The sequence below is a fragment of the Trichomonas vaginalis genome, chromosome III (assembly GCF_026262505.1).
Source record: "Trichomonas vaginalis G3 chromosome III, whole genome shotgun sequence".
NCBI classification, from domain to species: Eukaryota; Parabasalia; order Trichomonadida; family Trichomonadidae; genus Trichomonas; species Trichomonas vaginalis.
Window position 1 is genome coordinate 14711143 of NC_067205.1, and position 22043 is coordinate 14733185.

The 22043-nt window shown below is 32.8% G+C and overlaps 10 protein-coding genes and 3 pseudogenes across 13 annotated transcripts, besides 2 other annotated features; 8 read left to right on the forward strand and 5 right to left on the reverse strand.

The window, feature by feature from the left end:
- Positions 1 to 640: 640 nt before the first annotated feature.
- Positions 641 to 981, forward strand: TVAGG3_0702870 (annotated as a pseudogene). Its single transcript has one exon. A coding segment is annotated over exon 1 (341 nt).
- An 18-nt stretch (positions 982 to 999) lies between these two features.
- TVAGG3_0702880 (serine threonine-protein phosphatase family) lies at positions 1000 to 1242 on the forward strand (the record flags this gene model as incomplete). Its single annotated transcript, XM_001322532.2, has 1 exon — positions 1000 to 1242. The coding sequence occupies one exon, from the start codon at positions 1000 to 1002 to the stop codon at positions 1240 to 1242; it is 243 nt and encodes an 80-aa protein (XP_001322567.2).
- A 59-nt stretch (positions 1243 to 1301) lies between these two features.
- On the reverse strand, positions 1302 to 2094 carry TVAGG3_0702890 (annotated as a pseudogene). Its single transcript has one exon. A coding segment is annotated over exon 1 (793 nt).
- Positions 2095 to 2544: 450 nt separating this feature from the next.
- Positions 2545 to 22043: part of a mobile genetic element that runs on past the window's edge.
- TVAGG3_0702910 (uncharacterized protein) lies at positions 3778 to 4644 on the reverse strand (the record flags this gene model as incomplete). Its single annotated transcript, XM_051243448.1, has 1 exon — positions 3778 to 4644. The coding sequence occupies one exon, from the start codon at positions 4642 to 4644 to the stop codon at positions 3778 to 3780; it is 867 nt and encodes a 288-aa protein (XP_051090035.1).
- TVAGG3_0702920 (uncharacterized protein) lies at positions 5174 to 5338 on the forward strand (the record flags this gene model as incomplete). Its single annotated transcript, XM_051243449.1, has 1 exon — positions 5174 to 5338. The coding sequence occupies one exon, from the start codon at positions 5174 to 5176 to the stop codon at positions 5336 to 5338; it is 165 nt and encodes a 54-aa protein (XP_051090036.1).
- On the forward strand, positions 8166 to 8749 carry TVAGG3_0702930 (annotated as a pseudogene). Its single transcript has one exon. A coding segment is annotated over exon 1 (584 nt).
- TVAGG3_0702940 (uncharacterized protein) lies at positions 8775 to 9179 on the forward strand (the record flags this gene model as incomplete). Its single annotated transcript, XM_051243450.1, has 1 exon — positions 8775 to 9179. One exon carries the CDS (start codon positions 8775 to 8777, stop codon positions 9177 to 9179), a length of 405 nt encoding a protein of 134 aa, XP_051090037.1.
- On the reverse strand, positions 9750 to 10124 carry TVAGG3_0702950 (uncharacterized protein; the record flags this gene model as incomplete). Its single annotated transcript, XM_051243451.1, has 1 exon — positions 9750 to 10124. One exon carries the CDS (start codon positions 10122 to 10124, stop codon positions 9750 to 9752), a length of 375 nt encoding a protein of 124 aa, XP_051090038.1.
- On the forward strand, positions 10253 to 10711 carry TVAGG3_0702960 (uncharacterized protein; the record flags this gene model as incomplete). Its single annotated transcript, XM_051243452.1, has 1 exon — positions 10253 to 10711. One exon carries the CDS (start codon positions 10253 to 10255, stop codon positions 10709 to 10711), a length of 459 nt encoding a protein of 152 aa, XP_051090039.1.
- Positions 10799 to 14675: a mobile genetic element.
- TVAGG3_0702990 (organellar and viral DNA polymerase type B) lies at positions 15450 to 16388 on the forward strand (the record flags this gene model as incomplete). Its single annotated transcript, XM_051243453.1, has 1 exon — positions 15450 to 16388. The coding sequence occupies one exon, from the start codon at positions 15450 to 15452 to the stop codon at positions 16386 to 16388; it is 939 nt and encodes a 312-aa protein (XP_051090040.1).
- TVAGG3_0703000 (KilA, N-terminal/APSES-type HTH, DNA-binding family) lies at positions 16728 to 17534 on the forward strand (the record flags this gene model as incomplete). Its single annotated transcript, XM_051243454.1, has 1 exon — positions 16728 to 17534. The coding sequence occupies one exon, from the start codon at positions 16728 to 16730 to the stop codon at positions 17532 to 17534; it is 807 nt and encodes a 268-aa protein (XP_051090041.1).
- Positions 18931 to 19344, reverse strand: TVAGG3_0703010 (protein of unknown function, DUF4108 family; the record flags this gene model as incomplete). Its single annotated transcript, XM_051243455.1, has 1 exon — positions 18931 to 19344. The coding sequence occupies one exon, from the start codon at positions 19342 to 19344 to the stop codon at positions 18931 to 18933; it is 414 nt and encodes a 137-aa protein (XP_051090042.1).
- On the reverse strand, positions 21447 to 21980 carry TVAGG3_0703020 (protein of unknown function, DUF4106 family; the record flags this gene model as incomplete). Its single annotated transcript, XM_051243456.1, has 1 exon — positions 21447 to 21980. One exon carries the CDS (start codon positions 21978 to 21980, stop codon positions 21447 to 21449), a length of 534 nt encoding a protein of 177 aa, XP_051090043.1.

The window sequence follows — 22043 nt, forward strand, 5'->3', positions numbered from 1 at the left end:
TGGAATAGTATATCTGCTAGACTATTATATAGTGGTGCTATAAGAGTTCATGACATTGAAACACTTATGTCAAAAGTTTTATATCTTAACTATACAAATGTTTTCAAAGAGGACATAGAAAAATATATTGAGGGTATAGAGTTTGTGAGATGTCATTGGACAGAGTTGTATGAAAAATATAAAGACAAGGAAAATATTTTCTTTATAGTGGACCCGCCGTTCTATAACACATGGGATTTCAATACCAAGTAGACTGGACTTTGAGAGACTCTTTAGAAACTTTAGACGTTATACATAACCATCCATGCTTTTACTTTACATCCGATAAAAGTGGTTTGGAAACCGTTATGAGATGGTTAGAGGACATACATGACTATGAGTTTATATATGACAAGATAGAATATGAGAGAGGTCCTATAAACTGGAGAAAGTGTCACAATAAAGAAATTTTATTAGTAAGTAAATGTGGTTTGAAATAGGACTACTTGTTTTAGGTTTTTTCCATTGTGTCATTTATTTATTTGACGTGGCAGAAAAGTACAGAGAATATGAAGATGAACCAATGCCTGCAAATGTTCAGTATATGTACTCGTAAGAGATATTTTTATCTAATATTAAATGGACGCACAGAACTTAGCGAATGCACAGCAACCTGGACAACCAAACCCAGAGAATATTCCAAATGAAGTTAGAATACAAACTGCAATGGCAAACTATGGTCAAGTGCCAACAGATGTACAAATGCAAACTGCCATGTCAAATGACGCTGCGTTAGGTTTGCCACCATGGTATGCAAATATGAGATGGAAAGAGTTTTATACAAACCCTGAAGTGGGATATAAACAACTTTATGCAGATGACGCGAACACAGGAGTTGACCCAGAATATGTTTTCTACCAGAGGAGAAACAGAATGTATGAGCTCCAGTTAAAGAATGCTATGGAACTCAACAGGAAACGTAAGAGACTAGGTGGACATTAGATTTTTACTACTAGTAAAATGGGTTTCTTCAGTAGTATTGGAAACTTCTTTCGAAATGTTGGAAGAGGTATATGGAATGGAATAAAATCTGTCGGAAGAGGAGTATGGAACGGTGTCAAAAATATTGGTAAAAGAGTAGGTCAGTTCGTTGGTATTATACCTAAAGACCCTGAACCAGAAGAGCAAGCTCCTGTTATACAACAGCCTGAACCTGCACCACAGTCTAGTTGGCAACCAAATCCAACACCTCAACCGTATTAAAAAATTATATTTTTATCGTTCGATAGTAATTGTATATGAAACTAAGTTCTAAGTAAAACGCATGGTATAATGGAATTATTCTTTTTTCTTCCATCTGTAGTAAACCATACTTGAAAGTCTGAAATACTTCCACTCGGCGGTTCATATAACTTTGTAGGTTTTTCGTAAAAGTCATTCATCAGACATAAGAAAGAGTTTGCGCACCAGAAAATGAAGCATGAACAATAATAGCATCTGGGTCGAAAATATTTTCATATGTTCCATTAGGTTTTTCGACTTCATAATAGTCCGGGTGTACTGGATATGCTGCAGGCTGATTTAACATCCTCATAAATCTATACCATGCCAAGTTGTTATATTTTGTAGAAATATAAACGTTTTCTCCAAGGTCTTCTATTTTATTGATTTTAACAGTTGCATTTTTCCTGTCATAAATAATATCGAGATGGTATTCTCCTTCGTCAATGTTAAACTGGTTTGCATATTCAATATAGATATCGTTTATTTTTTCTTGAAAAGCTTGAAGAGTTGTTTCTAAGTTTATAAGCAAATTAACTTGTAAAAGTTTTCCTTGTTCAAATTTCTCATACATACGTTTTCTTTGTTATAGTATCGAACTTCAAAACCGACCGTAAATGGGAAACCATGTATGGCTTCTGAAATGAACTTTATTCTTCGAAAGCCAATAGCTTTTGTGACAGATGGGTCTCTTAACCATCTTAATGGGTAGTCAAAACGATAGCCTTCATGCTTTACGGTATCTGTCTCAAACTTTTGACCTACATTAGTAAAAAGTTCATCTAATGGTTTAGTTGTAGCAACTCTAGAATTTTCTTTTTCTATTGGAAGCATATTTTATCTATAATAAAAATGTCAAATGAAACAGCGTCTATGAGAGAAATACAACACAACCGACAACTCATTATGCAAGCTCTAAATAAGAACACAACAAACTTTTCAAACTATTCTAAGATATCTGAGTCATTGAAAGGGGGTGACTTAAAACTGACATTAAACCCTATAACAGATGAGTTTCTCTTTCAAGACAATAAGAACAATACTGTCTGTATAAATCCAACAAAAGGAACTTTAAACGAGAAACCTATAAATGAACTTCTTTTGAAAGCAGATGTTGACAACAAAGCTGACAAAGAATATGTAGACGATGCAATAGCAAAAGAAGAAGAAAGAGCTAACAATGCTTATGCAACAAAAGAACATACTCATCCTGAACTAGCAGACAAAACATATGTTGACAATAAAATGTCAAGTGAAGTGACAAGAGCTGAAAACGAATATTCTAAAAAGACTCATATACATTATATTAACCAAATACCAAGTCTTAAGGAAACATTAGAGACAAAAGCAGATAAGACTCATACACATACCATTGCAAATATTACAAACTTACAAGAAACCTTAAACAGGAAAAGTGCCGTTGGACATACACATACATCTTCTGAAATAACAGACTTAAACGTTAGCCTTGAAAATAAAGCAGATAAAACATATGTCAATGAAATATACCAAAGTTTGATAGGAACAAAAAATATTGAAACTATTGTTGGTGACTTTTCTGTCAATGAAGAAAATAAATATTTTAGATGGCAGTTGGTACAGTCCTTAAAAAATGGTACACGGTATAAACTCATTCCGAAAAATAACAATGAAATGTATGTAAGCTATAAAAAGAATGATGGTACACAAGTTAAAGTTCCATTAGACAACAACTGCTACTTAAACTTATATGGAGACGAACAAAAGAAATATTTAAGAGTTTATGAAATGGTGGATATGATATTACCTGACCCAGCTCCGGCACCACATTATTATGACTATGGAGATGACGACAGAACACCACATGTAGATGAACAAAAGCTAACATTATATTTAGATTATTATAGATATAAAAGATATAATGCAATAGAAAAAACGAGAATAGTATATTATTATACAGATGACAGAAATAAATATTATAGTCAAGACTGTACCTACCCTGAAAACATAAGATTATATTATAAAAAATATTCTGACACAAACCAGAAGAAACCTGAAATAGTTGCACTATATTTTAAGTTCAAAAAGACAATCCTATAATATCTCATATGTTTGATTTAATGAACCCAGTAGGTTCTATTTATACATCTATGGATGCAAGAGGTCCTCAAGTAATGTTTGGTGTTGGTGCATGGGAACAAATAGTCGACAGGTTTTTGTATTGTGCAAACTCTTCAAAGGAAACAGGTGGAAGTAAAACGATTTCAGGTGAAAATTTACCTGCACACAGTCATTACATAGATTTAAGTACATCTCAAGCAGGTTGGCATAAGCATAGATATTGGGATTGGTCAGGAATGACAAAAGGTAAAGGATATGATGTTAAAGACGACGTTAAGTTTGCTATAAATTGTTACTGGGATGACACGCAGGAGAAGGAAACCATACACATTTCGTTTCAGGATATACGCAAACAACGGGACAAAGTAAAGAATACATGCCACCTTACATGACAGTTTACGCATGGTATAGAATTGCTTAGTCGTCATTTTCAACTTCTTTAGCATATTCGTCAGGAGTTGTCTTATATTTGTTAGGAACTGTCTTTGAAAGTATACCACCTTGAACTTTGACAAGTTTGAAACGAGGTCTGACAATAGTAGTTTTATCTTCTGCTTGCAGTGTGTACATTTTGCCATGTTTGCCTAAAACTTCATAATATTCTCTTGTATACTTTCTTCTATTTTTACGAACACGAATGTGAGTACCTGTCGAGTTCCCATTGTTTTCATAGTCAATAGTATTTTCATATGGGTCGCGTTTAGGTATTTCTATTTTTACTTTGTCACCTTTCTGAAGTTTGAAGCCCGGCATTCTTTCTTGTTTGTCTCTTTTGACTAAATTATTAAATATATGGTCTTTCTCTAAGTCAGGGTTGTTTTTCATTTCTTCAGGGGAGTGGTTTCCCAAACCTTTTTGTTTACGGTTATTGTAAATATTTAAAACTTGTCTCATCTTTGCCTGGGAGAAGTGTCTATATTTGTCGTCATATGACATTTCATTTGCTTCACCACCTTGTGGTTGGTTTAAGTCTCTTAACATTTTTATACATCCGTCAATGACACCAAGAACAGAATGGTTTTGGTCGACAATGAAATATTGGTTTACATTTTTTGAACGCAGATAGTTTTTTACATCATCTGATTTGAAAGAACTTTCACAGTCAGATGTCAGTTTTGTTGGATGGTATTTGTCAACGAATATTGTCAAAGCTGCTAAGATATCTAAAATAGCTTTGGACTGTAATGGTATGGCTTCACAGTATCTTGTGTTTTGACCAACAAATATTAACCAGTATGGTGGTCCATCTTCTCTATACCTCGGAATGTTTTCCAAGATATCCATAAACCAAGCATTTGGTGTTGAACTAAAGATTTTTATCATGAGTGCTTTCTTTGTCGCTTTAGAAACATAGGGTCCTTGTTCGGATTCGTCATTTTTTACCCTATAAGAAATGGGTTTATTTGGCGCATTAGCAGGAGTCGCATCTAGATTTTTACCCGCAGTGGAACAATAGCCAGAGGTGCATTTGGAATTGGAAGGAAGATTTTGAGTACATTAGGTATACTTAAAGAGAAAGCACAACCTATTATACAAACTGTACAGAAAGGTTGGGATGTAGCACGAGATGCAACAAATCTTATTCCAAATCCTGAAACAAGAGGAAAAGTTCAAGGATGGATAGACAATGTAGGAAGACAAGCAGGAAACTATTATAACAAAGCAAATGACTACTATAACCAAGCAGGACACTATATGGACCAAGGTGAAAGATTCTTTAACAGAGGATATAACCATGCACAACAATGGGTAAACAATAACCAACCTCAACCGCCTCAAACGTGGGGAATGTAAAGTTTTTTATTGAGATGAAATGAACAATGCAGCATTGAGACAAATGAGTTCAAGATGGATTTGTCGGCTTCCAGCATTTAAACCGATACCATATAGTCAGGCTCAGCATGTGAAACTGAATGATATTATTAAAGGAACCATCCCACCTCCACAACAACAACCAGTTGAAAACAAACCAAACTAAAATTTTTTACTGAGATGAAATGACCGAAGAAGTTGAAACGGTAGATTTGACACCAAAACAAAAAGTTCAGAACCATTGTCAAAACCTGTCAAAGAACTTACAGATGAAGAGAAAAATTCAATAATAGAAAGTGCCAGGTCTGGAAATACAAACCCTAACTATAAAGTCACTTTTCATAGAAATGGAACGGCTAGTATCTCAAAAAAGAAACAGACTCTCACAAATAAAATATTGAAGTCTGAAGGAGCTTTCGAGACAACAGATGGAAAAGTTTACTTCACTGACCAACAGTTCATTATAGAACATCTCATTGACTTAGAGTCGAAATATTCTAAACTTTACAACAAACACAAAAAGTTGAAAGGAAAACAAAAACAAATGGCATATGATATTTATGAAGATGTTGACGACACAACTGTTCCTGCAAGTGAAGTAAAGTCAGAGGAACCGAAAAGTGACAAAAACCGATAGAAGAAGAAAAACCAAAAACTGAAGATAAACCAAAACCAAAGTTTAGTTTCCAAACTAAACCAAGTCAACCTTCATTAGCTGGTATGGGTTGGCGTCAAAGACTTATGGCAGCAGGCGTTATGTAAAGTAAAAAAAAAAATTTTTTTATTTTTATAAAAATGCCCCCATATAGAATGGATAGAAAGTCTGCTAGAATAAAAGCAGAGTTACAAAGATATGGTTGGAGAGTTTCGAAGAAGTTTAAATATAGGAAGGGAAGACCCATAAAAGTCTATGACAAATTGTCTGGTCTTCGCTACGAAATGGATTTGGAAACAGCACGTGCCAATTATCCAAACAGACTAGAGAGGTTAGAAGAAGAACGTCTTATGGACATGCCTTTCGATGTTAGTGAACCTCAAGTTGAAGGACACGACGGCTTTGCCAGATTCTACTGGAAACATGACGAACAATTGCATCCTTTGAGAAGGAAAAAAAGGAAAAGGTGAAGACGCACATGCTCCCATGGAAAGAACAAGATATGCATATGAAAAGTATCGTGAAGTTAGAAGTCAAATTACATCTGGTCGAACCTTTACAGTAAACTTTAACGAAGGAAAGAACAAAAAAGGCTTCATGGGAGTACTTGCTGCAATTCAAGACGGAAATAAGAAAGGACACAATCTCAGATTGACCATAACAGATTTGGATGGTCACATTTACTATGCACATGGCAATGAACAAACAGCCGCAAAACTTCTTGACGCTTTCAAGACTACAAAGAGAGAACAAATGGTTGACTCCGACTCAGACATTTTGAATGCAATTGAAGGAATTGCAAGTGTCAAGTTCGAATGGTACCAACCTAACCCTCAAGCAGTCAGACAACATGCTGGATACTTCCCGTTCATAAATAAGTCTGACATTGACTTGACAAGGTATGGAATTTACAATTCAATTGAAACAATTGTCAATGAACCTTGTATTCTTACATGTCTAAGGAACTCTGGTCTTGTTACAGATGAGAAGATGAAGTATCTTGAGTCATGTGTGAAGACAAGGTACATTCTCAGAGGTCAATTGGCAAAAATTGCACCGTTGGCAAATGTCAATATCCGAGTCAACATACCTACAGCTAAAGGTTCTTCACATGACGACTATGTTGTTGACAAAGACTTACCATGGTTGAAGATTGTAATTGTCCACAACCACTTCATGTTGAACGAAAGTCTTACAAACCCATTCTTTGGTAAAAGTAAGTGCAACATTGTCAGAGCTGTAAACATTCTTTTCGAGAAAGGTTTGTTGGAACCAATTCCAGATGACAAGCTGACAGAAACTTTTGTACCAAAAGACGAAACAAACTTTTCATTGTTAGCAAGACCAAAAGTTGTTCCAGACAAAGTTCTAGTACAAAAGAAGTACACAGTTCCACAAGGGGTTGGTATGTTCGGATACCAACCTGAACCAGAAGAACTTCCAATGAGGTTGCAAGAACTTCAAGATGCTATAAACAAACTTCCATTGAGACATCCAATTGACGTCAAATTGTATTGGAGAGCATCTGAGTTAGGTCAGAAGGTTTTATATGAAACAGGTTGCTTCGACGATGTTTATGAGATAACAGGAGAAGTTTCTCAGAAGATAAGAGACTCACTTGAATTTCCACAAACTGGACCAATTGGTTGCGACAAGTTCGACTCAGATGAAAAGATATACTATGTCGACCTTAACGCTGCATACATGAGGTTTGTCCAATATATTCCGACTGGAATTCCAAACGAAGATGGTGAGTTCCCGGGAAGGAACTATACAGTTGGAAAAGTCATACAACAACTGTATGATATTAGGAAAGCTTCAAACCCCAAACTTGCAATGACACTCAAATTGCTTATGAATTCGACATGGGGATATTCCATTAAGAAACCTCAAGAGATGAAGAGTAAACATTATGAGAAGGTCGACAACTTTGTTGAAAGGTTTTCTCCTTTTGTTTTGAAGTACGAATTCACTCAAGGTCAAAGTGGCTTAGTAACCACATTAAAACCTATTGTCGAACATTGGTCTTACCCTCAGTTCGCAAAGGCAGTCCTTGACAACTACAACAAATTCTTCTCCGAAGTCAAATCCAAAGTGAAGGTTTACTATGAGAGCATTGACGCACTCATGACGAACGAAGAAGGATACAACAAACTCATTGAAATGGGAATGGTCGGTGAAAAGATGGGCTGTTTTAAGCTAGATAAGGTATTTTCCGAAGTTCATGTAATATCGAAAAGGAAATATTGGGGCATACTTGAAGACGGCACAGAAATAAAACATTGCATGAAATAAAAAATTTATTTTTAAAAAGTGACATTTTTTTATTTTATTTGAAATGTACGCTGAGTTTGTTGGAGAAGACCGTTGGGAAACTTGTTTGTTAGATGAGAAATATAAAATTCACTGTTGTGAGTCATTTGAAGTCAGAAACAAAAAGACAAAAAGAGTTTTAAGCGAATGGGAGCGAAATGACGGATATGCTATTATGAAGATGGTGGAAAACACTATCTTAAACATGTTGTCATTGCAACTCATTTTATACTGAATCCTAACAATTTACCTTTTGTAGACCATATAAACCATATAAGAAACGACAATAGACTTGAAAACTTACGTTGGGTCACTCGTTCTGAAAACAATAAGAACAAAGGCAAATTTGGAGATATTGTATTCGAATTTGTCGACGAACTAGAAGATGAAACAATTGAAATTACAGACTATGGCAAGCATACGTTTGAGTTTTACTACTATAGCGAAGAACAAGACTCTTTCTACTTTTATACCGGCGTAAACTATAGGAAATTACAAGTATATTTTACTAAGGCGGGCTATGCTTATGTAAACACTAGAGATACAGATGGAAAATACGTTCAAATACTTCTTAACAAATTCAAGAAGCTATATGGCATACCATTTTAAAACAATATATTTTTACATATATTAAATGCTTCAGGTTGAAAAACAAAGAACAAAAGTAGCAGATACAAAACCGTTAGACTATATCTTTACAAATGCTGGTAGGACTATTTCAGATGAAGAAATTTCATCCCGAGCATACAGGTTTGACTATCCAATTCGTTGGCTTCAAAGTCCTTCAGATGCAAAGGCAATAGGATTTAGAAGAGTTTTGTTTTCAAATAGAACTAACGCATTTATGTTCGCAGTATATTTTCATGGGCAGTATGAAGGTCCTGATGGTCTAATAGACAAATTTGACGAAATGAGAATCTTTACAGTTCGTTCAGACGAAAGTCTTGAGAAAACTCTAGATGACTTTCAAACTCAAATGAACAAATATTATTGGGAATTTCAAGAAAAATACGACTCTTTACTAAATGGAACATACTAACTGAAACTAGAATATGACAAGATGAACTCCACCGTTTCATTTCAAAAGATTGAAATTAACCCTCCAAGAGATACAGAGTTTTTATTTTGGGAAGTAGACAAACGTTCTTGGGCACAATTTCTTCGGTTACTAAACCAGAACGAACCATTACCACCAGATGGTCCATTTAAATTTATACTTCCACCAGCAGATTTGATGGTTTATAGAAACGTGTTTGACCCTCAAAATGTTATGTGTCATGCAAGTTTCAGTTCAAGCAACAATAGTTTTCTATGTATTGGTAAGGACCTTTATGACTTTGCTTCTAAATTCTACGAACCACCTAGTAACAGTTTCTCTGACTTTCAAGTTTGGTTCACAACAAATGGTGTGCAACATATTATTCCATTGTACTATTACTTTTATCTCGAATTGTCTTTCATATATAACTACGGAAAAGTGCTGAAAAAGTATTGAATGTGAAGATATTAGAAAATAACATTTTTTCTAACATCGTAGAAAACTCATGAAAACAATTTATTTTTGACACTTTCACAAAAAACATAAAAAAAGTGAGTTAAAATGAGATGTTTACTGAACTGGCTGAATGTCGCCTTCTGTAGTTATAAAGAATGGTTGACCAGAAAAGTGGAACAGTGCTCTGAGAATTTGGTTCATTCTTGGGAAAGGGTTCTCTCTGTTTGGAAGTTGTATCCATGGGCGCTTGGCAAAGAACTTTATAATGACTTCTTTCTTCATCTCCTTTATGTCGTCTACAGGAGTGTTTTCTGGTATTTGAATTGGAATTCCGGTTTCAATTTCGATTTTCAGCGCACCTCTTCCAGACAACCAACCGTTAACAAGCTTGCCTTTTACATTCTGCCTGAGGAAGTCTTTAACAAGCTCGTTAAGTTCAATGAGGTAAATTGCCTCGTCAAGTCTTTCTTGCATTCCAAGTTCTTCCATCCGACAGGAAAATATTTTCCCGACAAAGGGAAAATTTTTCCCGACGACAGGAAGAACTCTTTCAGTTGTCCGTCCGTAAACCATTCAAATTTTCGAAAATTGAGAACTTTTTGGTCGAACTTCAGAAAATGTTTTTCCTTCCGACAGAAAAAGTTTTTCCTTCCGACAGAAAAAGTTCCTCCATCCGACAGGAAAAATTTTTCCTTACGACAGGACACAAACGGATGACTGACGTTCCTCTTCCTGAATGCCTTCCAAAGCCAGAAGAACCGAAAGCTGCAGAACCACAACAGTCTCCTCAGCAACCTCAGTTCCAGCAAGTACCTCCGAATTACTACCAATTTCCACCTCAAGGTTACTACCCACCACAAGGCTTCCCGAACTACCCTCCTCAGCCTATGCCTTACTTCCCCAACCCTTGGTTGTTCCAGCAAGCTCCACCCCAGCAATTCCAATTCCAATCTCAATCGAAGAGAGACCAAGACTTCGAAGAAGGTCTGAACCGCTTACGCAAAGAGTATGCTACAGCTCCAATTGAGAGAAAGTTGTTCCCGGACCAAAAAATAATGTTTAGGGTAGATGGTTAGATCTAACCTCATTTCTACCCTCATTTCTACCCTCATGAATTTTCATGAATTTCCTTAAGACAGAAAAAATAAAGTTAGTTTTATTTTGAGATATAAAAATTGCTCACATTTGCTCACATTTTGGCACTTTTTTTGTACGTTTGTCAAAAAATTGTGAGGAAGATCTCACAAAAATAGTCAAAATGTGAGCAAATTTTGAGAAGTGCTCACATTTTGACATACGATTATTTTCATACGTTTTTTTGATGAATTCTAATAAAACTTCATTACCACTTTCAGAACGAAGCGTAACTTTTCAGCACGTAACGCTCTATCATGTGTAGTGACATATTATTCAAAAAAACTCAGATTGCTTATCTTATAATAACAATTTCATTAGAAAAAATGCACGATTTCACGCTAAAACTTTGAAGCAATTCTTAAATTCGGATAAAAAATCGATATGTATTACACTTTAAACTTCAAAAAATGGTTCAAAATTTAGACTTAGTTATCTTAACAATATAGCAGATTTTAAGCCGAACAAGTAGGAGTAATAGAAATATCTCTTGAAAAATAATACAATTAGTAATATGTAAGTCAAAGTTCGAGTATTCTAATAAATAAACGTTCCGGATTTCTTTACTACAAGAATCAATACTTAATATATAGAAGCAACAGTAAAAACTTATTTAGAGATTCAAAAAGAAAGTTGACTAAAGAGAATCTTTTATATAAGTAATTTTATTTTTTGAAATACGAGATCGAATAAACATGTATTTTATTTTATTACTATAATAATACGTTTTTACATAGTAAGAAAGTTTAGAGACTGAAATGAAATTAAAAATTGAGAAAAAAATAAAGCTTTTCTATAAAAATTCATATTAATATATAGTATAATGATATTACAATTTATTGATCAAATAAAAAGAATATTTGTTGAATAATTTCTGTTCAAATTAAAAGTTCTTCAACTTACGGTAAATCTATCTGCCTTAAAAAGTATTACGATATTATGCAAAGTCAATTTTCTCCAAAAAAATATTTGAAGATGATACTTTAAGTATACCAAAAATACAAGAATTTTGAGAGAACTCAATGAATTTTTGTGAAGGTGGAGTTAAATTGAGAAGATTTTTGGTCAGAGAAAAACAAAAATTACTATCTGATAAAATGGTATTAAAATGAAAAAAGTTTAAACAAAGGAAATGAAGAATTTATATTATATTAGAATTTAAAGAGTAAATATAAAAGATTGAAAGAAAGAATAATAATAGGATTCTTGAATGCAACATTTGGAATGATGTTTCCAGTTGTAGATGTGTTAAGCAAAGAGAGATAATGATAGTTTCTTGAGTTTTGAGTTAAGCTTGTTGTAGATGAGAGAGAAATTTTGACGAGACTGAGGAACTTCATTTGGAATGATGTTTCCAGTTGTAGATGTGTTAAGCAAAGAGAGATAATGATAGTTTCTTGAGTTTTTGCAATTAACCATCCTCAATGACTATTGTTTTAATATAATTTTTAAATTTTTTAAAACTGACATTTTAGTTGTATATTTTTTCTAACAAAGGTACATTCACTAGGCGATAACAGTAAAATGGGATGAAAATATGATAAATAGCATCCCTATATAGTGCCAAACAATATTTATACGGGCCAAAAAAATTGGCTAGAGATTTGGCGAGTTATAAAACTTAGAAAATTGAGAGGGATTTTTATTTTTGAATTTTTTTTGGAAAGTTAAAATTGCGATTAAAAATCGATTTCCAGGAGAACTAAGCATCTCATCATATATTTAAATCGATAAAAATATTAAATAATAGTTGAATAGTATAACAACGTGAAATTATGGCTGAATCTACAGAAAAAATGAACATATTTGACATTTTTGAAAATTCATACGTTAGATGGTGACAGACTCATAAACTATACTTTAGCTAAGATTGATATATGGTTTCAACAACACATGGTTAAAATTGTAAAAATATTTTAGATTTCAAAAAGATATATATGGTAATATAATGGAACAAAGTCAACAAATAGCATGTTAAATATGTTATAATTAACTTTTTATTAGATCCAATAGTAGATATCGAATGGTTTCCAGCTTTATGGTTAAATATTTTCTTTTCGAGCTTCTCTTTAACTGTTGTATTAAGGTTGTAAATTTTTGATGCTAGAAACTATGGAATCTTCTTTGCTGCTGCATTTTTCTTGAGAGTTCTTGCAATTTCGAATAGATCTGCGCATTGTATGAAATTGAGGCTTTAAAATATCTTGAAAACAGAATAGGACTGCTTTTCCAAAGGAATGCTTACTTGTAAATCAGAGAGTTTCAAAATTGAGAGCAAGATTATCATCATAACTTTCGATTTTGCTGCGAAAAAGGAAGACAAGTAATTAACAAATCATTTACTGTTGTTCATCAAAAAAGAAAACTTTGATAACAACTAATGATGATAAAATCAAGCTATCTTTTAATATTTTAAATTGATAAGACATTCAAAATATTTGAATGGTTTAAAATATTTTCTTTTAATTTCTATAAGATATTATCATGATTATATAATAAAATTTAAATTTTTATTCAAAAAGGCAATATTTCAAACTTTTAATTTCAAAAATCTTAATTCTGCAATAAGTGTATTTAATTGTAGCAAATTTAATGATCCTTCGTCATGCTTAGCAATTTGGAACTCATAAATTAATGATTTCTTCAAGTAAAATTCTGCATTATTTCAAAAGTCAATAATTCTCTAGTAACTTTTCTTCAAACCCTAACCATTATATTATATGTATAATGGAGAATAATTGCAAAGAAAGATAGCCGAATTTACTGGGTAGTTCTTGTGATGCGAAATAATTGCAAATTAACACATAGTTTTAACAGCATCAATCTCTTTTTGCTCTCATTTAAATGCATTCGCACACTTTAATTTTGAAATATAAGAGTTTTGGAAATTATCAAATTTATCTGCTCAAATACTATAGATCTTCATAAGTGTTAATAGAATCACCAGCCTTACATATAGTGTTTAATATAATGATGCACATCATACTGGGATTTATTCCTTATTCATCTAGTTATTATAAGATTTACAACCCCATAAAAATTTAAAATTTTGTCAAAAATAGTGAATGTACCTTTTTTCTAACACAACTATCAATAAATTGTAATATCATTATACTATATATTAATATGAATTTTTATAGAAAAGCTTTATTTTTTTCTCAATTTTTAATTTCATTTCAGTCTCTAAACTTTCTTACTATGTAAAAACGTATTATTATAGTAATAAAATAAAATACATGTTTATTCGATCTCGTATTTCAAAAAAATAAAATTACTTATATAAAAAGATTCTCTTTAGTCAACTTTCTTTTTGAATCTCTAATAAGTTTTTACTGTTGCTTCTATATATTAAGTATTGATTCTTGTAGTAAAGAAAATCCGGAACGTTTATTTATTAGAATACTCGAACTTTGACTTACATATTACTAATTGTAATTATTTTCAAGAGATATTTCTATTACTCCTACTTGTTCGGCTTAAAATCTGCTATATTGTTAAGATAAACTAAGTCTAAATTTTGAACCATTTTTTGAAGTTTAAAGTGTAATACATATCGATTTTTTATCCGAATTTAAGAATTGCTTCAAAGTTTTAGCGTGAAATCGTGCATTTTTTCTAATGAAATTGTTATTATAAGATAAGCAATCTGAGTTTTTTTGAATAATATGTCACTACACATGATAGAGCGTTACGTGCTGAAAAGTTACGCTTCGTTCTGAAAGTGGTAATGAAGTTTTATTAGAATTCATCAAAAAAACGTATGAAAATAATCGTATGTCAAAATGTGAGCACTTCTCAAAATTTGCTCACATTTTGACTATTTTTGTGAGATCTTCCTCACAATTTTTTGACAAACGTACAAAAAAGTGCCAAAATGTGAGCAAATGTGAGCAATTTTTATATCTCTTTTATTTTTATTTATTTTTTTTATTTTGTATGTAAGAACAGTAATGTCAGTCGAAGCAAAAACGTTCACGAACAAATCTAATGGCGAAACATTCACAAAAGGCACTTATAACGGTATTGAAGTCTTACGTAGAGACAAGGATGGTTACATTAATGCAACAAATATGTGTCAGCAGTTTAGGAAAGACTTTAGAAAGTTGTTGGAAAATAAGTCCTGGGAAGAGTATTATAAGGCATTTTGTGAAGAATATAGCAACCGCCGGAATTCGGACTGTTGCTTTTTATACAAAATTCATGCAGGAAATTCTTGAGTTTTGGATGAAAGAATACGGTCAAGCCAAAAGTGGCTCAACCTCAAAACAAGCATTTTATGAGCTTACTAAGGGCGTTATAAATGAATTCAAAGGTATTTACATACATCCTGACCTCATTCATTTTGTTGCTGAATTCAGCAAAAATAATTTTTAGGGTAGATGGTTAGATCTAACCCGATATCTAACCCGATTTCTACCCTCAGCCGCTAAGCGGCGAGACCCAAAGGTCTTGAATTTTCATGAATTTTATATATTAATGTTTTCGTTAAGCCACTTTGTGCCGTCAGTTAGTCAGTCAGTCAATGAAATTTACACCAAAAATAATGTTTAGGGTAGATGGTTAGATCTAACCCGATTTCTAACCCGATTTCTACCCTCATGAATTTTCATGAATTTCCTTAAGATAGAAAAAATAAAGTTAGTTTTATTTTTATTTATTTTTTTATTTTGTATAAAAGATATGATTTCAACAATCGGCACAACAACAATTCAAACAACAGCACCAAACTCGTTAGTCATGAATCCAACATCTATGTTAGTAGAGATGAAAAGCTTCATTCCTTCTTCATATAGTTTTGTAACAGAAATACAAAGAATAAAGCAAGAACTTTTAACAAGTAATTTAGACTGTACCGCACAGGATGAAGAAAATGAAGAATATCTTTATGACATGCAGGACATTATTGACCATTTACCCAAATTGCCTGAAATCCAACAACAAAAACTCACTATTCCTGAATTCGATGAAATAGAAGTGAAACCAACCGACTCAGTAGAAATAAAGAAGTTCATACGAAAGGTAAATTATGAGTTTCTAGTGTATCATTGCAACCATAAAGTTATGGACAAAGATTGCGACATGGTATATAAGAACATCTCTGACATATATAAATCGGGGGAGTTTAAGACATACGACAACTTTGTTTCATTAGTTGCAAAATGTGTATGGCAGATAAGAGATAAAGATAGAAGAGGTAAAGTATGGAATGAACAGATAAAACCAGCAGCCTTTGAGTTAAAGAAAACCATTGACGCCTTGGTTGTTCTAGCTGGTTTTATTTCAATGTATAACGCAAAAATGAATCCGCAATGTTCTAAATGTAAAGCAGCAATGAGGAAATATAACTACTCCGTCAAAGAGATAGAACGTATGCGAAACGACTATGCTGACTTAAAGAAAGAAGCAGAGAAGCCGGTAGAAAATAAAATGGACATGCTGTCATTTCTGAACAAAAACTATCCAACTGCTGACGATTTCCTATTATCTGACGTCAAGAAGAAGTATAAAGAAACCTTCGGCATTGTTAAAACTTTTGATATCCTCAGCGAAGAAATAGAAGCTACAAAACTGTTTAGAATCTCACGAATTCATAACGTTTACCATGTAAAACGGTTATAAATAATGAGGGTAGAACTGAGGTTAGATATCGGGTTAGATCTAACCATCTACCCTAAAATATATTTTTATTGAATTCAGCACAAAATTCTGAGTAAAATAATTTTAGGGCATGTGTCAAACCGTTGAGTTTTCACAAAATTCCAAAAACAACGTTTACCATGTAAAACGTTTATAAAATAACTGGGGTAGAAATGAGGTTAGATATCGGGTTAGATCTAACCATCTACCCTAAAATATATTTTTATTGAATTCAGCACAAAAATAATGAATTTCATTAGTTAGAAAAATAACGCTAATTTTTTTCTAAGAAAAATTTTTATTTTGTATGTAAAGACAGTAATGTCAACATCAGAGAACACAACAACAGTTATAGTCCATGAAGCTATAAATGAAGAATACGAATACATACAGTATAACAAACAATTGAGACTCATTCGTTCAGTCAAAGACGTTATGTACCAAATGCAAAGTATAATGAATGCTCTTCGTTCTACAAAGCAAGCATATCATTGGTTTGAAAACCAACAGACAAAAGAACTTTTAGAAGAATTTCCTCATATGATTGCTTCCCTCGGAAAACCGGGGGAAGAGATTCCGTACGAAAATCGCAAGAATTTGGCTCCTGGTTTGAAAGGTTATTATATTCATAGACTTTTAGTAAACGCTGTAGCAATATGGGCTTCACCTCGTTATGCTTGTTATATTTTCATGATGTTAGATGAACTATATAAAGCAGAACGTGGAGAGATGGAAAACAAGCTTGAAGTAAAAGACAAAAGCATTCAGAAAAGAATACCACGTTCGGTACCAAAAGGTAAGGAAAAGAGTTATAAGTATATGATTTACACTGAAGAGTTGGAGAAAGAAGAAGACAGTGACATGGTTATGTTGCATTTAGTCAGAAGAAACAACAAAAGCTTTTACGACCTTGCTAAGATTTACAAATCTGACAGAAATTGGTTCTATTGCGAAAACTTACCGATTTCAATGACCCCAAATGAAGATGTGAAACAAATAGTTCAAGATACGTTACCTCAAACACACTATGATATTAAAGGTTGTACAATACTTACATTCAAAGAAGACTTAACATTACTGAAAGAAAAAATAACAGAGTATTTTGACAACTTCAAACAAGTAGGGTAGATGAACTCTTTATTTTTCAAGCTTGACCATTTACACAATTTGAACTTTGTTTGCGTAGATATGAATTCTGAAAGAAGTATGAGGGTCTTGTATGACTTTGTACTTCTCCCATAGTTCATGTCTGTCAAACTTACCTACCATGGACTCTTTCATAAGTTCCATGAAATCGTCTTCGGACAATCCGGGGAAAAGTATTATGTCAGTAAGTATTCTTTTAACATCCTTACTTAAACTCTTTGCTGTCTGTACACAAATGACAACTGAGATGTTAAAGTGTCTGAGCTTCTTAAGAATTCGACACATATCTTGTTCTCTATTCTTTAACAAAGGATGAGAGGCGAAATCATCTAAGATAAGAAGACATCTATGAGGGTAAGTCTTCCAATCGTAAGATTGCAATTTCTTCGAAATGTATTCTATCTCTTTCTGTTTGTTTCTGAAGTGTTTCTTCTCTAATATTCTCTGCATTTCCTCATTTGGGTCTTTAAACTTAGAATTTATATACTCATTTATAGCATTATACTTCAAAACTCTTCTTTGGTACTTCTTTATCCAATCTAACAACTCAGTATCCTTTATACATACTAACTTAGACTTCTTTATAATATCTTTGAACGAATTGACGGTTTGGTCAAATTGACCAGAAGTCGAACAAATAACAACTAACTCATAGAATGGGTTCTTCTCATCTAGTTCTTGTTGTTGTGCAGCCATTTTAAGATAAGTGAAAGTCTTACCAGACCCAGGTGGTGCAATTAGACCTGTTATACCATTCTGAGCAAATAAGAACTTGTTATGTATAGGCTTTATCTGAGCATTTTCTAACTTCCTCTTGTTCTTATTTAAAACATTCTCAAATTTTTTGTCAATGTCAGCAAACTTTTTTTCTAACATATTTTTAGAAAAATTAAAATTTTTATCTTTTAGAAAATGTCTAGCGATTTCGCTATCTATATTCGAGACAAGCTTTTCGACAGCAAAACATCTGTCGACCATAAAATCTTACATAGTGTAAACAAGAAAGGTGAATTTGTTCTAAAGTTCTGTTTCTGGGAATATGACAAGAACCATAAAACATTACAAAGAGCAGTCTTAAAATTTGTCAATGACAGACTTGTTGACAGAGATGACGCCGATTGGAAAGATGAAGTCCAACAAAAGTTCTTAGAATGCAAAGAAGACACATGCGCTGTTCTTGAAGATGAAATAGAAAACAGAATAGATAAGCTATTAAAGGACAAAGAACTTTTACATAGATATGGTTCTGAGAAATTTGACATATCTCCACCAGAGAAGAAGAAGAAAGAAAAGAAAGAGAAAAAAGTTGAAGAGAAGAAAGAACCTGAACCAGTTCCAGAGAAAAAGAAATTTGACATGTAAAAATAAAATTTTATTTTTAGAACATTTCTGGGTCAATGTTCTCTTCCTCTTTAGGAGTAAACACTAGCTTAGACTCTAAAATCTTTTTACCCAATTTACCTTGAACTTCTACAACCTTAGACTCATAATATTCATAGTCGTCTGTCTTCTTTGGTTCATAAGGTATAACAAGTTTGTATGCTTTGCCTTCTTTAAGGTTTGAGAACCTTCTGTCAAAACTTTCTTTGACTGTTAACAAACCTTCTATGTCTAAGTCTTCAAATTTCGCACCATTTTTAGTCACAATAGCAAACTTAACTGGTTCGATGTTCCAAACTTTGCTGAATGAAGACTTTTCAAAATGGTAGAAGTAAACATTCAAATATGTGAATGGGTCTAGTTCTTCTTTAAGTCCTGACATGTACTTGTTTACTGAAATATATTTCGTCATCTTTTCTATCGGATAAAAAAATATTTTTTTTAAAATTTACTCAGAAAAAATTTTCTTTGTATATACACCATTCTGAACATCTAAAAGACTTTTGACATTTGCCAAGAATGTACGTTTAGAAGCTGCCATATAACCATATTCTTGACAATATTGTTTATATTCATCATATAAAGACTTTTCATCTAATGACACAAAGTCAGTTTCATCTATGAACAGTTCATATACACTCTTGTTTGCTTCTAACAATGTTTGTCTCTCTTCGGTATGTGAAATTTGTCTTGGATTGAACTTAGAAATATCTAATGTCATGAAATATGAGAACAAGTGGTTGTAAAAGTCAGATGTCAAAGTTTCTGCTAAGTCGTCAAAATATTCTGTATCTTGCATATGAGAATCTGACGTTCTGACAACTACATATCTTCTGTCAGAACTTTCTAACTTCATCGGAACAGCATTGTTTGAAACCATAATGAAGTTTGCAACATTCTCACAAACTCTTTGGTCTTTATACTTTCTTTCAACAACTCCAACTTTGTCTGTTATAAGACTCTTCAAAGCATCTGAGTTCAAAACTTTTGTTGTATCTATACTTTGAAGTTCATTGCAAACTATAAGTTTCATATTCTCTATTGAGGAGTTAAACTTGCCACAGATGTTTTCTAAGTTTGTCATATTAGGGTTCGAATAACCTTCTAACAGTTTGCATAAGATATCTGTAAAGAATGTGTTCTTACCTGTTCCTTGTTTTCCAATTATAATGAGAGCAGTTTCATTTTTAGCACTTGGATGTTGTAAGATATTTGCAAACCAACATAAGATATACTCATAAACCTTTTCGTTTCCATTGCATATAATTTCTTTGACATGGTCTAACCAAGCTTCTATAATATTTTCTTTCCATTCTACTTGTTCATATTTATATCCAGTGAAGATAGAATAGAAGTTTGGAGAAGGTGTATAAAACTTTATACCACGAACTGAAAAATCTTCAAGTTTTGACAATAAGATATCCCAAGCATCTAACATCTTCATGCCAACTTGTACGACTTTTATTTTCTTAAGTTTCTGTCTACATTCTTGTTCAGACACTATTGTTGCTCTTGGTTTGTTAAAGACAACATCCCATTCTTTCATGACATAACATTCTGGGGCAGAGTCAACATAAATGACTAAACGTTTCAAATTCTCGACTGCTTTGTTATAGTCTCTAAATGGACACATATTTCTGAATGCTTGGAAGTCATAAAAATCTGAAACATCTATTCTGTACATTTTTATAAAAATAAAAAAAATATTATTTTTTTATTCTTGACTTTGTTGTTCCATTTGTTGCATTTGTTGTTCTTGAGCTATTTGTTGTTGAAGTTGTTCTTGTAATACAATACTTTCACCAGTTGCATCTTCCAATTCGAAACTTTCTGCCGTCATTGACAAATACATAGGACATAAAAGTTTTACAGAACAAAGTTTGCGTCAACTAATGTCAACGTTATACTTGCCAAAGTGTTTGAGTTCACTAAGGTTGAAAATTCTGCATTCGAATGAACAATAGGCAAACCAGCAGAGAAAGTATTGTTTATACGCATAAGTATCTTTTGGTCATAATAGTTTCTGTCGACATTCGAATAACACTTTGAACCTAAGTTTGAAACAATATATAAGATTGGTGTGCTTAATGTCAATGGAATAGACATTCCTTGTATGACACCTTTTCCTGTTATAGGAAACTGTTGGTAGTAAAAACCAGAAATAAGTTTTGTATTATAGCTCATATCGTTTATAGTAAACTCAGTCGGACATCCAAACATAATGAAACCTGCTCTAGTTGCAGCACATGTTACACCCGTACTTAAAGTATTAAATAAGTCAACAAAACCTGTTGGTGGTATATCTGAGTAAGTATTTCAAAGGAGTATTTTTTACCATTCACAACAATAAAGTCTTCTGGTGTCAAAAGAACAAAACAGGCTTTAGTCGTCATTGTGTTTAAGGTTAGTTTACAATATCGTCCTTGAGGACTTTGTAAGTTTGTTGTTATAGAATTATATGACTCAGGGTTTTTAGTCGTAATAGTATAAACCATTATGTCTTCTGCCATTTACTTAGCAAATAAATTTTAATGAAATGTTGTGGTCGTCAAATATTTTTATAACGTCTGGGAAACTATATTTTAAGTTCAACGTTTCACCTCCTTTCATAACGTATATCTTGTCAATGACATTATATGAAACACCACAGCAACCAATGTCGGGTTCTATTTCTTTGATGTTTATATCGTCTGCCTCTGTCAAAAGTTTCAATAGTTCTTTCAAAACTTCATGAGGTGCAATGACATATGAGTTCACTTTTACAGGGTTGTGTTCGACCAAGTTTAACATTATACTTAAAGCTTGACAAATCTTCTCCTGAGTTTGAAGTTTGTCTTTCAGTTGTTGGTAGTCGTTTCGAATATCTGCAACAGAACTTAAGTCTCTGTTAACTTCAGGATATGTTGGTTCTTTTACAGGAACAATTGTTATACCATCTTCGTCTTCGTATGGTTTCCCCACTTCAACATCTCTGTCTTTGACATTGACAACAACACTTTGACTGTTTGTTTGAGTTGGTGAATTTAACTTCACATCTGCCACCGCCATTAAACCTTTTGAAACACTTACGCTTCTATTTTTCGGAAATGACATTTTACTTAGAATAAAAAG